Source organism: Podarcis tiliguerta, assembly GCF_965153285.1.
Source record: "Podarcis tiliguerta genome assembly, chromosome: 3".
NCBI classification, from domain to species: Eukaryota; Metazoa; Chordata; class Lepidosauria; order Squamata; family Lacertidae; genus Podarcis; species Podarcis tiliguerta.
This window is the reverse complement of record NC_139536.1, coordinates 116,794,469-116,807,586: the sequence shown is the minus strand read 5'-3', so window position 1 is coordinate 116,807,586 and position 13,118 is coordinate 116,794,469. Positions and strand designations below refer to the sequence as shown.

Genomic DNA, 13,118 nt, shown 5'->3' with positions numbered 1-13,118 from the left:
TAAATGCTCCAACGATATTCCAAATACTTAAAAATTTGCATATGCATTTCAGAATTTGAACAAATTAAAACTTAATTTCTGTTGGATTCAATTACATGCAAATTGTTTCCAATATTCATTACTCTCATTGTCTTCCTTTGGAAGGATTTTAAATGCTCATTTACATATCACACATTATCCTTCACTGGACTTCTTGGTGAGGCAGGTTCTAAGACTTCTTCATTTACAAGGAAAGGTTTATAAATTAAAATTGAGGCACAGATGATTTTCTAAACATTGTGCATTCTTACTGAAAACGAGGGGGGAATGTAGCAGTACTCCTTTTATCAGTTCAGCACCAGGAATACGCTTACATGGTCAATGAGCATGTCTAAGACTGCTTGTTGGTTATAAATAACTAAAAATATTTTCTATTGCCAGCATATTCTCCCTCCCCACAAAAAACAAGTAGATATAAGAAGAGTGGTGAGACCCACCAATAAGCAGGGCCAGCCAATAAGTATTAGAGTGTCTTTGTTCTGTGCATCTTTGCTTCTTCATAGGACATGGTTCTGAAATGTTCAGCATGTTTAAACTGTTTTCAGTATATTGTATTTTTAAATCATCATCTGCCCTGGGACCTAAGATGAAGGGCGAGTGAGAAATCTTACTACTACCCCTGCTGTTACTTACAACTACCGCCACCAGCAGCAGCTGCAGAGGCTTGTTGGTCTCTTTTCCTACCTTAGCCTTCCCAGGCCTCAGAGCTTGGAGTGTCCTGTAGCATTCCACGTCCTCTTTAGAACCATGCCACAATATTTATTAACGAGGAATATAACCTCAATAACAGGAGATTTCACAAGATTATCAATCTTTTTTTCAAGCAATTTTAATCTCTATTTAGTTTATCTGAATATGCATATGTATAAGAGAACATGGATGTGAATACTTTTAGATCTAAATTTACTGTTAAGGTGGACCCTTTGTTCCTTCCTTGGTGTGCCAATATCAGTTTGATAAATTCAGATTTGTGGGCAGTGTTAAACTTTAGCTTTTGCTCATAGATCATTCTTTGCCAATTTTGAGGACTAGGAGAATCTACTGAATTTTCAATGAACAATACATACACCAGCACCAGATTTAGGGCAGTTTGGGTGGTTCCCTGCACAGGCTGTCAAGACGAGGGGCCACAAAATAAACATAATAATAAAACCTATTATTTATACTGGTACATACTCAAAGTTAGGCCCTGGTCAGACTGGAGATTGATCTGCTGCAGCTGTGATGTTGCCCACTTGAGACCATATGCAGAACGGCAGACAAGAGGTAGGAGGGCATGAAAATAAGAAATATTGGGGGGGGGGCACCAAACATTTTCTTTATTCATTGTCTTTATTCAAAGTCCACCCCTGCACACACTCAGTAATCATTACAACCTGAGTTATTATTTTTATAGCATTTTATTGAATTATAAAACAAACAAATGAAAGAACAAAAGAGATACAGTTACAACATGTATTTAGCTCCAAATTGCAGATTAGGAAGAGTGGTTGCGGGGAGAATGGCTACTTTAAGGCCATGTAGTGAGTTCATGGCAAAGTTAGATTTGTCCTGGGGTGGGGTGGGGGGTTTCCTGACTCCAATGCTTAAATGCTGTGCGGCACAAGGTTATGGCATGGTCAATAAAGTCCATTGTTGATGGCAATGTTAGGGTGTGTTGAATACAGAATATGCACGATCACTGACCATTGTACATATTTAGAGGCCAGGTTGGAGAATATGCACAAATTTACAGTATAAACAAGTGATTGTACATGCAGTGTATAAGATCCTAAGCCTTCCAGTATCACCTGGATACTGTATAAGCCTGTTTGTGCTGTTTATTTCTGCATGTTCTCCTTGATGACCAGTGAATGTCCACAATAGCAGGATTCAATCACATTTTGTCCTCTAACACATGTATGCAGTTTTGTGCATGCAACTTTGCCCATATTTATTCCTAATATCTTGTGTGTCCCTGTGCATCATGGCTGGCACTAGCATCTATGGCACCCATAGATCTATGAGGAGTCCTCTGAACTGAGCACCAGTCTTATTCTCATCATTCACTGGTGGTTCTCTCTCTGCCTGATAGTTGGACACAATGCCTTTGGTGCTCCAGATGTTGCTGAAATGCAACTCCCATCAGCCCCAGAATGCATTAGGGATAATGGAATACTAGTTCAGCAACATCTGGAGAGACAGAATTTTCCTACACATGCTATATTTCGGTGTGAGTGTGCCACTCATATAATTCATGTTTAGGCATGATTTCAAACCACCCATCTCTAGATCTCCCAGCATTTGAAAATTTGACAGAGAAGTTAGATTAAAGATTGTAGAAGTGAACAAGCAAAACACTCACAGTACAGAACAGGTAGGTTTCTTGCCTGGGGTGGCTAAAATTTATTGTTCAGGGGAGCACCAAAACTTGGAACAAGCTCTGCTTCTGCCCACTATATATCTTATGAGACCATGTATATGCATGCAACTTTATTGATTTCAATGGCATTCATAAATAAGTATTGCTTGAATTGAGTCCTGTTTACTTCATATTTAAAATCTCTCTACCTATAAATTGTCATGTTGACAGCCATATGCTACAAAATATACAGACAGAAACTGATACTTTTTTCAGTGTTATTACTCAGCGCACTTTCAGACAGACGAGAGCTCTAATCTTGAAGGTCAAAAATCTGTTGGCTATCACTTTTACCAAAAGAAGTATCTGAGCTTCTTGGTTTGCAGGCAGATTTTCTTATCTTTCTTTTCCAAGAGACATATGGGTTCATGATTGTTTGAGGTACTTTGAATTGTATTTGTAAATTATAGAGGGGCATTCAGACTTGTTTCACTATCACAACCACCTAGGAAAAACAAATATTGGGTTTAACAACATAGTCCAACTAACATGTAGATATGGATGCTGACTACTTATAGAGTATGAAGGAAATAATGGCTGGGCCACAAAGAGCTCAATGGGCTAAACACCAACATCTTGACCTCACTATTCACTATTTATTTATTAAAACGTAAATTTTAATGTATAATAAATATGCTTATCATATCAGGCCTATTCTTAAAGAGGTTACACAGAGAAATGGTGCTTGAAGAATTCAGATGAGCTGTCAGGTTGCTTTACACTTGTGTAGGCATGTTAACCATGAACTTCACTTTGTCCTTTTTGCTTTCTCCTTGTGCTGTAGGCATCAAAGATTTGAAAAGGCCTTTCTGCTAGCTGTTGATATTGGTGCCCGGGACTTATTTATGGTAAGATTCCTGAAGTGTTATTATGAACTATTATTCTTTGGCCATGGGATGATTTATGCCAGTTTAGGTGCACAATATAAAGGCTCCCAAGTAATTAACTATCTTAGCTAATTTTATGAATTGGCTCGGAGGTGGGTAAGTATCAAGGTTATCACATGCTATTGATAGGTTCTAGGCTCCAGCAATAAGGAGCCTTTCACAACATCACACTATCACATTGTGTGATGATGGTGTGAATGGGCTCTTGCTGTCTAAACCTGCAACTCCCCTAATTGCCAGACAACCACCAGCACCTTCACTTATGGTTGATTTGATCTTTGAGCTCTGTCTGTTCTTCTTTTGGTCACACACACACACACACCCCTTCTGCAACACAACTATCTTCCAGCAAAGTTACAAGGTATCCACCAGTTCAGCAGTGCCAAAGGTTCTGTCCGGCCAGTCACCCTGGATGAGAGGGACCTTTGGCCAGATCCAAGAGGGCTCTTCTTCTGCTTTTATGTTCACATTTTAGGTCTCTGTAGAAAGTGGCATAGAAGGCTTGCTTCTCCTGAACTTTGAGAAGTCAAAGCTGAAAATGAGGGTTATATTTCAGCACTCTTATCCTTCCAACAAGAGCAAAATTAACCAGTTCTTGAAAGGATCTGTGTGCAAGTTCTGTGGGAAGCTCTTTTCTTGTAAGATTTTGCACCACAGTATGGCAGTGAGGTCCCATGGACAAAGGCAGCCGTGCTTTCTCAGTCTCGCACCATCTTCCAGCATATTTCTTTGTTTTTGAAGAAAAACAATAGGGGGAAAACCTTTTGAGAGTTGCATTTGCTCAACTCTTTGAATAATGAAGACATTCTGTTTAAATTAAGCTTTGACACTAGCTGTTAATATCATTTATCCTATTAAGCTACTTGCCCTGCTAGTTTGATCTTAATATTTAAATTCTATGTTAAATTGTACAATTACATTCTTCTTTTATGGGTTATGAAAATTCCTTTCTAATTATACGAAAAGAAATTGCATGAACCTTTTAATGCTTTCTAATGTACAGCTCTAATCATCTAGCTTATTCCATCTAATTAGAAAGATGTGTGTACTGTGATAAACTTTCCTAACTAAGCATGCTTCAAAAGAATATATTCAAAACGTACTTCTGACAAAGTAATTATATATGTTGTATTTATTTATATTTAAATTCCCTTGCTTTCCTCTTTATACTTCTTAAATTTGATTTTCCCCCTTCACTGTTGCCATGTAAGTCTCTTCACTAAGGCAGTGGTTGCCAACCTTTTTAGGCTACTGGGCTTGTTTTTAATTTTCAGAATGCATAACATTTCACAAAATTACAGAGACAGTCTGACAACCTTATGCTTGCCATGGGAAGTCAGCTATGTCCTGCTGATCCTGATTGTGGCGATAACACAATATTGATTCTACACACACACACACACACACACACACACACACAGTTACTGTCTTATAGCAACAGGGAGCAGTACCAGGAAAAATGTACAAAAGTGGCCACTCACTTCTAATTGCTTAGAAGGCATCTGCCCTCTAACTTTCTTTCTTTCTTTATTTCTTTCTTTTTTAATGAAAGCACAGGATTCCTCAATGAAAGTTTTTTGGGGCACCATGGGGCACTCACAGGCACTGGGTTGGTGACCCCTTCACTATGAAAATACAGACATTTCAGATGATTTCTTCAAAATGCCCAGAATCCCTTTCAATAGATGAGATCTGCACTTTCCCCTCGATATACTGCTAAGCTTTGAGAACTGTGTTCTTGCCACCTGTTGTGTTGACTACAGTTATGTCCTCTCTCTGTCCTTTATTTTTGCAGCATCTCCCATCCTCCACAAAAGGTTAACTCACCTTACTCTTGCTGCTGACTCGCTGCCCCTCATTTTCAAGTTCTAACTTCTAACTTTCACAACTTGTTCCCTTTAGGCCACCTTCTCTAAACGCTTGTCATGCTGCTGTCTATACCTGAAGTCTTTCCCTGTTTGTTCAACGAGTCAGTTAGTTCTCCAGCTTTAAGTTCCTCCTCAAGGCCCCTTTCTTTACCCTGAAGTAGCAGATCCACCTTCATTATCTCATCAGGTTCTCCTCCACCACACCCCCATCTTTTTATTCATCCTGTGGCATCTCATCCTCTAGTGTGTATTACAATATGGCCTAGCTGCTGCTGTGCTATAAACATCTATATGCCTCTCCTCCTAGACCCATTTTATCCATCTGATGTAAATTACAAGTCTTCTACTTAGGTACATTTCTGTGGTTCTATAAAACTCCTAATAGGCTGTCAGTTTTACTAAGTTAGAACAGTAATAGACACAAAGTGTGTGGTCAAATCTTAAGAGTTGTTGCCCTAGCACAAAAACATAGGATGAGGCATTCCAAGAGCTGTGCCAGTTGCTCAGAGTTGATATACCACATATATCTGACATGTATTCTTACATCCATGTTTTCTAAAAGTTCTCAACACCCAGCAACTTCCACTAGAAGCAGCTTAGACTGCCATCCTATATCATGGGCATAGCCAAGGGGCGTGTCAGGGGGCATCTGCTACCGCCCCCGATCAAGTAAATAAATAAAAAATACTTAACTAACTGAGGTTCTGCCCCCCCCTAACATGAAGCCTGTCCCCCCCCCCCCAACATGAATCCTAGCTACGCCCATGGCAGAACAGGTTTTGACTTTAGCTAATAGGTAGAAAATGTGCACTGGAAGTCAATCCTCTGGGAACTGCCCTAAAATTGTGATGAAGGGCGGTAGATAAATCTCATAAATAAGTAAGTCCATTGCTTATTTGCTTCTCTTCTACTCTTGACGATAAACTTAGAGCTTTAGCATCCTCCCTCTTCTAAGCCATTACTTTGCCTTCTATACTCTTCCACAAAATATGCCATTGCTTTTTCCATATACCACAATGAAGCTTGTGCTTCCTTTTGAAGCAAGGAGACATAATTTCATTCACTATTTTGTTTTTGTTTTTCTAGACATGAATCTAAATGATTATGAAGCTGAAGTTCTCATTGATCATAGATAGGTGAAATTTTACTAGGTCAGACATAAGCTCCACTTGACAGCACGTCTTGGATGGTGGGTGCATTCCCCAAGGGCAGTAGGGAGTATTTCTTTCTTCTTTTGCGATCATTCATAGCTGAGTAAGATTGTCTTCCATGAATATGGTCTTAACAGTGTGTCTGTAAGTGGCTGTGGAGGCCAATTCTGGATCCACATGTCCTTCCACATGGAGACATAGGTTTGGGGGGGGGGAGTTGATCATGATGAGGATTTGCCAAACGTGCCTTCCTCTTAGCTCCTTGCATCCTGAGTTCGAGTGTCTTCAAAGCCCATGGCACCTTTGGTAATGGCTGTTCTCCAACTGGAGCACTCACAGGCCAGTGTTTCCCAGTTGTTGGTGTTTATACTACATTTTTAAAGATTTGCCTTTAGAGTGTTTTTAAACCTCTTTTGTTGTCCACCAGCATTACGCTTTCCATTCTTAAGTTGGGAATAGAGTAGTTGCTTTGGAAGATAATAATCAGGCATCTGAGCAACATGACCAGTCCAACAAAGTTGATGTTGAAGAATCATTGCTTCGACCCTGGTGATCTTTGCTTCTTCCAATACACTGTCATTAGTTCACCTGTCTTCCCAAGTGATACGTATGAATTTTCGGAGACACTGTTGATGGAATCTTTCGAGGAGGTGGAGATGGCATTTGTAAGTGGTCCATGTTTCACAATTGTATGGTAAAGTTGGTAGTACAATAGCTTTGTAAAAAAAACATTTTGGTTTCCCTTCAAATGTCCTAGTCCTCAAACACTCTGCACTTCAGTCGGGAGAAAGCGGCACTCACTGAATTCAGGCAATGCAGGATTTCGGCATCAGTGTCGGCCTTTGTGGAAAGATAACTGCCTATGTAGGAAAAATGATTGACATTTTTCAATGTTACACCATTAAGTTGGATTTGTGATGCTGCAGAGGGGTTGTTTTTGGTTTTTTGGATATTGAGCGATAGGCCAAGCTTTCCATAAGGTTCTGTGAAGATAGTTAGGATGGTTTGGAGGTCGTCTTCTGAGTGTGCACATACTATCTTGTCATCAGCATATTGAAGCTCTATGACAAAGGTTATGGTAACCTTATTCTTTGCTTTCAGCCTACTCAAATTGAAGAGCTTACCATCTGTTTGATACATGATTTCTACTCCAGTGAGGAGTTTTCCTTCGACAATGTGTAGGTTCATAGTGATGAAAATAATAAATAGAGTTGGGATGCATTGGGAAGTATTATTTTGACCAGGAAATATACACAATTTCATCTTGGGACTGATTATGTGCATATTTTCCATGAGACGTGGTGAATCTGCCCTGTGGCTTCTTGTTATGCATATTAGCTGTGCAATTCACTTTCTCCTGTCATATATTTATTAGTGTAGTAAGTGTTGTGCAACCTTCTTTAAAACCTTCTTTGGCTCAACCCTGGTGTCCTCCGACATAGTGCTCTAATAATAAAATCATTTATTTCACTGAAAAGCACCACATCAAATATAAATGAAACAATGGGTATCAATTTCTACAAAGTTCAAATACAATAGAAAAGGGCATTACATGATGGATACCACCTACTTTTATTGGGTAAAGGCTAATCCTACATGTGACAGCAAGGATCAAGCAATATTAAAGTTGTTAGTTTTAAATCCTTTTGTGCTGTGTTCCAGCTTTCAGCTGCTGACAATTCAAAAGGACATCCACTGTACTGTTACGGGTGGGATAGACTCAAGGAATAGACACTTTAATAAAAGTGTCACATTTTTAGTCATGGCCTGATTGGTAAAGAACAAGAAAATTCTGAACAGTACTTGGAATTTTGCCCAGAAATATCCTATAAAGTAAGGCATACAAGATGTATTGAAATTAATGAGTGATCACTGCCAATGCTTAACTAAAGTTGTTTTTAGTTACAACATATTCTTAGTCAATTTTCTTGTTTATTGCATGTTTTATATGATAGCTTACATAATAGAATCCTAGAATTCTACACCAAGGGACACCAAGCGTCATCTGTATGAAAGTCATTTATCAATTAGTGGATGAGGAGGACCAAGTTTCTTAATCATGCCCTGATTTATTTTAGAATCAGTATGTGGTGTGATACCTGGGAAAAGGGTATAGTTGACCAGTAGTTCCAGCTTCCATGATAATCTAATTCTTTGTGATGCAGCTGCCACAGAGTGGAAAGTTTTATCATTGCCACTCATCTGATGCATTGCTGAAGAAAGCCTGGCTTGCAAGTAAACCATAATTAAAAATGAATTGGCTTACCATTGTAGTTTATTAGGATCAAACAACTGCAATGACTGGCTTGCATATAAGGGCAAGTCAGTCACTGGTTTGTCCTTGCTAACCCACCCTGCCCCACCTCTGCGCACTGAAGGAAGGAGTGCAGGAGGAACTAAGTGTGGTCTGCAAACCGCTTGTTCACATGAAAGCATATTTTAATTTAATTTAATATTTAATTTAATCTGTGGGTTAAAGTGACTTGCCAGGGTCAGTGTGATCATTATGTAAGTTTTAAGTTGCAGTGCAGTATAATATTTTACCATGCACCTCCAACTCTGAAAAATTAGTATATTGTGTTCAACTTGTAAATGCTTAAAACAGTTGCCATAAAATGTCAGTGTACAAAGTTGCTTATTATACAGTGAAAAAACAAATGACAACCAAGATAGGCTAGTTCACAGCTATTGTGTTAACTAAATTGACAGTATAAACCTTTACCCTTTTAAGAACTTGCTCAGGGCTCCTTGCTGACAATCATATTGGGTCCATGGACAGAGGAACTACAATATTCATAGCAAACTCTTTATTTCTTTGCCCCAAGACATACATTCTTCCAAAACCACACCTGCTTTTCATTTCAGGAGAACTATGCATATTCAGACTACTAAAGTTCTGTGAAGTTGCATGCCTTCATGTTCAGCCCACGTTCCTTAGCCCTTAAGTTTTTTGTATGCCCTAATCCTGTATGTCTTTGCATTTCTTCCTATGTAGAGGTAACATTCACATAGCAATTACTCAGGGAGGGTACTATCCCTTTATTTTTCCGTTGTTACAGATTTGTAACTTCCTAGGTGGATAAAAACAAGTTTTACAAGTTTATTCCAATTATGACTGTGTATGCTTGAGTAGAGATTAGCTGCTATAATTAGCAGCGAAAATACTACACAGATACCTATAAATTTTTATGAACATTTCCTGTGCACTGTAAAGTCTTGCTTGTTGAAATTATTAAAAATTGTTCAGACTGCTTCAGTTACAACTTGCTGGTAACTCAAATGGAGGGAAACTTGAAAAGAAAGCTGCTTTATAATGTTCAGTTTGTGCATTTTTTAATCTGTGATAAGTGCAATTTTCTAACAAGTCCCCCCCAAAATAAGAGGGGTAGGTGGGTGGGTGGGACAAGCAATCCTATTTCCCAAACATTAGACTCCCAACAACTCCACCCACACATTGATCTACCTATCTGAAATACAATAGTCTTCATTCCCTAATAAGAGGCAACTAATAAGGTCACCCAGTTCTGCCCCCAAACAAAAAACATTGTAGAAAGTTCCTTTCTGCCCAAAATTCCCCACCCCTCAAAATTTAAAGACAACTTGCACAAAACCCATTTGCTGAAATTTTGTAGGCTACATCCACTCAGCAAGGTTTGATATTCCTGCATGTTTCATTCAATTATATCAAAAGATTAAAAAGTTACATGTTTGTTGATTTCCCCACTATAGTCAATTGTAAAAGTTGGAAGTTTCAGACTTTCCAAAAAGAGGTTCTGATTCAGATCTGGGCCTAAAAACAGATGTTCTTGAAGTGCCTCAAACTGATCTGATCCACTTTCCAAAGTAGAATTCCAACTGAATACACCATTCTTCCCTAATCTCAGTGTCAGTAAGCATGCAGTCACCATGCAGTCTTTTCAGACTAGAGCATACAGAAAGCATGAAGAAGATCAGAAGTATACTCTGTGTATACTGTGCTGCAGATTTACAGCTGCACCCAGAGAATGATTTGGCTCTATCCTCCTTTTGCTTTGCTTTCCCATTTTTCAGGTGAGCATCTCTTGTTCCAGTGCTTCCATTCCAAATATCATTCTTACTCTTGCCATTTAAAGAATAAATATGCAAGACTTAGGTAATACTCCTTCCCATTTAGTTGAAATCATGATATAGTATTATATAGACTGTAGCAGGTCTGTCTCTTGAATAGTTGGATTCTTTGCAGAGAGAGAATACGTTTCTATTCCTTTTTGACTGTGGGTTTTTTGTGGGGGGTTTTTGCAAGTAAACATAAAACCAAGACTAGGGGCATTAATTTGAAAATAGTTTTTACTAATTATGGAAAGAAACAATGTTGTAAAAGCACATAGAGAATTGCATTGTCTCAATGCAAATTATATAATAGCATGTTTAATGGGTTTGCTTTTTCAAATTGTCAATTATTTATTAAGCTGTAGTTTGCTAAACTTAGGCTGCAATCCTAAGCCCCACTTACCTAGGAGTAAGCACCACTGACTTCAACAGAACTTCCTTTTGAGTAGACATGGCTATGATTGCACTGTTAAGCATCAAGAAAAGGACCTGACTCTTTGCACTATAATGAAGCACATGCTTCCTTCTAAAGAAAGAAGAAGCATCTCTTTCTGCAACAGAAAAGTTTATAGATAAAAAAGCCTATGTTGCTCCCAAAATAATTTCAAGCAAGGCAAGACGGAGGTCCAAAAGCACACACTGCAACACAACTTAATGGATACTGACGGGCAATCTGAGAGATGAGTCCCTAATATTTCTCCCTTTAGACATTGCTTTCCTTGCCTAGACACACATTTTAATCAAAATCTCATAGATTTTATCTGCAAAGAAACCAGAAATTTTCTCACAGCAGGAGGGACTTGCATCAGCAGCCAAGTGAAGACAGTCTGGATTAACCAGACTACCTGCCACCTGGAACAAATCCACTGATTGAGGCTTCGCAGATAACACATTGGAAGCAAGGGAATATTTCCTCTCTTTTTTTAACAATACACACAGCCATGACATAAAATATAATTCAGATAACTTGACTTAGTAATATATTCTGACAGGATTTTTCTCTCTGTGTGTCTCCCCCCCCCCCCCCTGGCTTCATTTGTTTGCCTATCACACATAAAATAATGGGAGGCCAAGGAGCAAGGCACTAGGTATTCAAAAGCATAAGGACTCCTCTTTCAGGTCAAAGACCACTAGGAAACAACACATATTTCCATGCAGCATGTCCTTAATATCATTTAGAATTTGGGTATATTTGCATCTGTTAAAAGGTACTTTAAAACAGGCTCCCTTCAGCAATGTGTGCTTTTCATTGAGAAGTAAATACCTGCTGTTTCTCTTTCCTTTATTCCCAGACCAAGAAGGGAATTAGCAGTTGCCATATCTGAGGAATAGCTAATGTGGTGCCCTCCAGATGTTGTGGATTGCAACACACATCAGCCCCAGCCTTCATGGGGCATGACACTGGCTACCCCTGCCTTAAGCAAGGACAGATTAGCAAAAGGAACAGGGCAGTGAAGTTATGCAACGATGAATAAACTGTGTTCCCCTAAACAGGGCAGGTTCCAGAACTACTCCTGCTAGCCCCTTGTACTGAAGCTACTAGGGAAAAGATCATTTGTTCTGAACCACAGTCCCAGCAGGGGCTCCTGGGAGTTGTTGGCTGCAGGAATACCAAAGAAGGATGGTAAAGATGCCAGAGTGATCAGTTCTAGTGCTTTATTAAGAAAGGTTGGATAGTGTTCTCGAAGCTACCAGCATGAGTTTGACCCAACTGGAGGAGACAGTGGAAGACAGGAGTGCCTGGCGTGCTCTGGTCCAGGGGGTCACGAAGAGGCGGACACGACTAAACAACAACAACAATAGGCTCACAGCAAATAGGCCTGCCAGGTTTCCTAGCCTTCTCTTGCAGAGATGCAGAATGGACACCACCACAAGGATGTGGCATGTCCGTGCCCAAGCAAATGGTTATACATTCTTTATACACAAAACAGCATACATCACAATGCCTAGGATGTCCCATTGCTCCACCTGCCCAGATGAGGGCATAGGTGGCAAATGCCCAAACCTTACCAAAAGTTTCCCTTTCTGGTCTGAGAGCCCAACACCCCAGGCCCACAGATAAGGGTAATACCAAAGCAAGCCAATTAGTATCTATCAAAGCGAGTGAATATAATATATATGAGCTCATTGCTACAACCACTAACAATAATTGTGGGGCTATCTTATTGTGTTGAACCAAGGGTGAATTGTTCTGGAAGCTTTGCTAATGCCAACGTTCTGCCTGCCAATAGTAGTTCCATACTGGTCCTGAATTGTTTGCACTATCTCTTACACATAGGCCTGAAGAAACAGCAGTAAATGAATGCCTAGTACAAAATACAAACAATGCAGCAGCAGCAGAGCATTCAACAATAATTCCAGCAGCAAACCAGTAAAAAGTGGGATGGTAATATGGTGGACTATGCTATTCCAAGCATACATGTTTTGACAGCCCTTGTTCCAGTTGCTTAGGTTCCTTATACTCCCTGTGGTCAGCTGCTTAGCCAGGCTTGTGCAATCGCCCTTCCCTCTGTTTTTTTGCCTCCTGCCATTCTTACCAGAGGAAGACAGTACAGCGCTATAGCAGCTGCATGTGTGCTCTTTCCCGCACACATACTCTAGGATTTAAAGGACCCATAATTTTTAAGCAATTGCTGGCAAGAAAAAGCAGCAACAGCCAGAAGGGCCCACAGAAACCTGGTCC

General features: G+C 39.6%; 1 protein-coding gene across 7 annotated transcripts in view; it reads left to right on the top strand.

Annotated features, from left to right (window-relative positions):
* WDPCP (WD repeat containing planar cell polarity effector) overlaps window positions 1-13,118 on the top strand; it is a 171,202-nt gene that overhangs the window by 106,133 nt on the left and 51,951 nt on the right. For all 7 annotated transcript variants that reach the window (XM_083435335.1, XM_083435332.1, XM_083435333.1 and 4 more), the window contains exon 13: window positions 3,225-3,288. In XM_083435335.1, coding sequence (XP_083291461.1) covers window positions 3,225-3,288 — 64 coding nt within the window. The remainder of the gene's footprint in view (window positions 1-3,224; window positions 3,289-13,118) is intronic.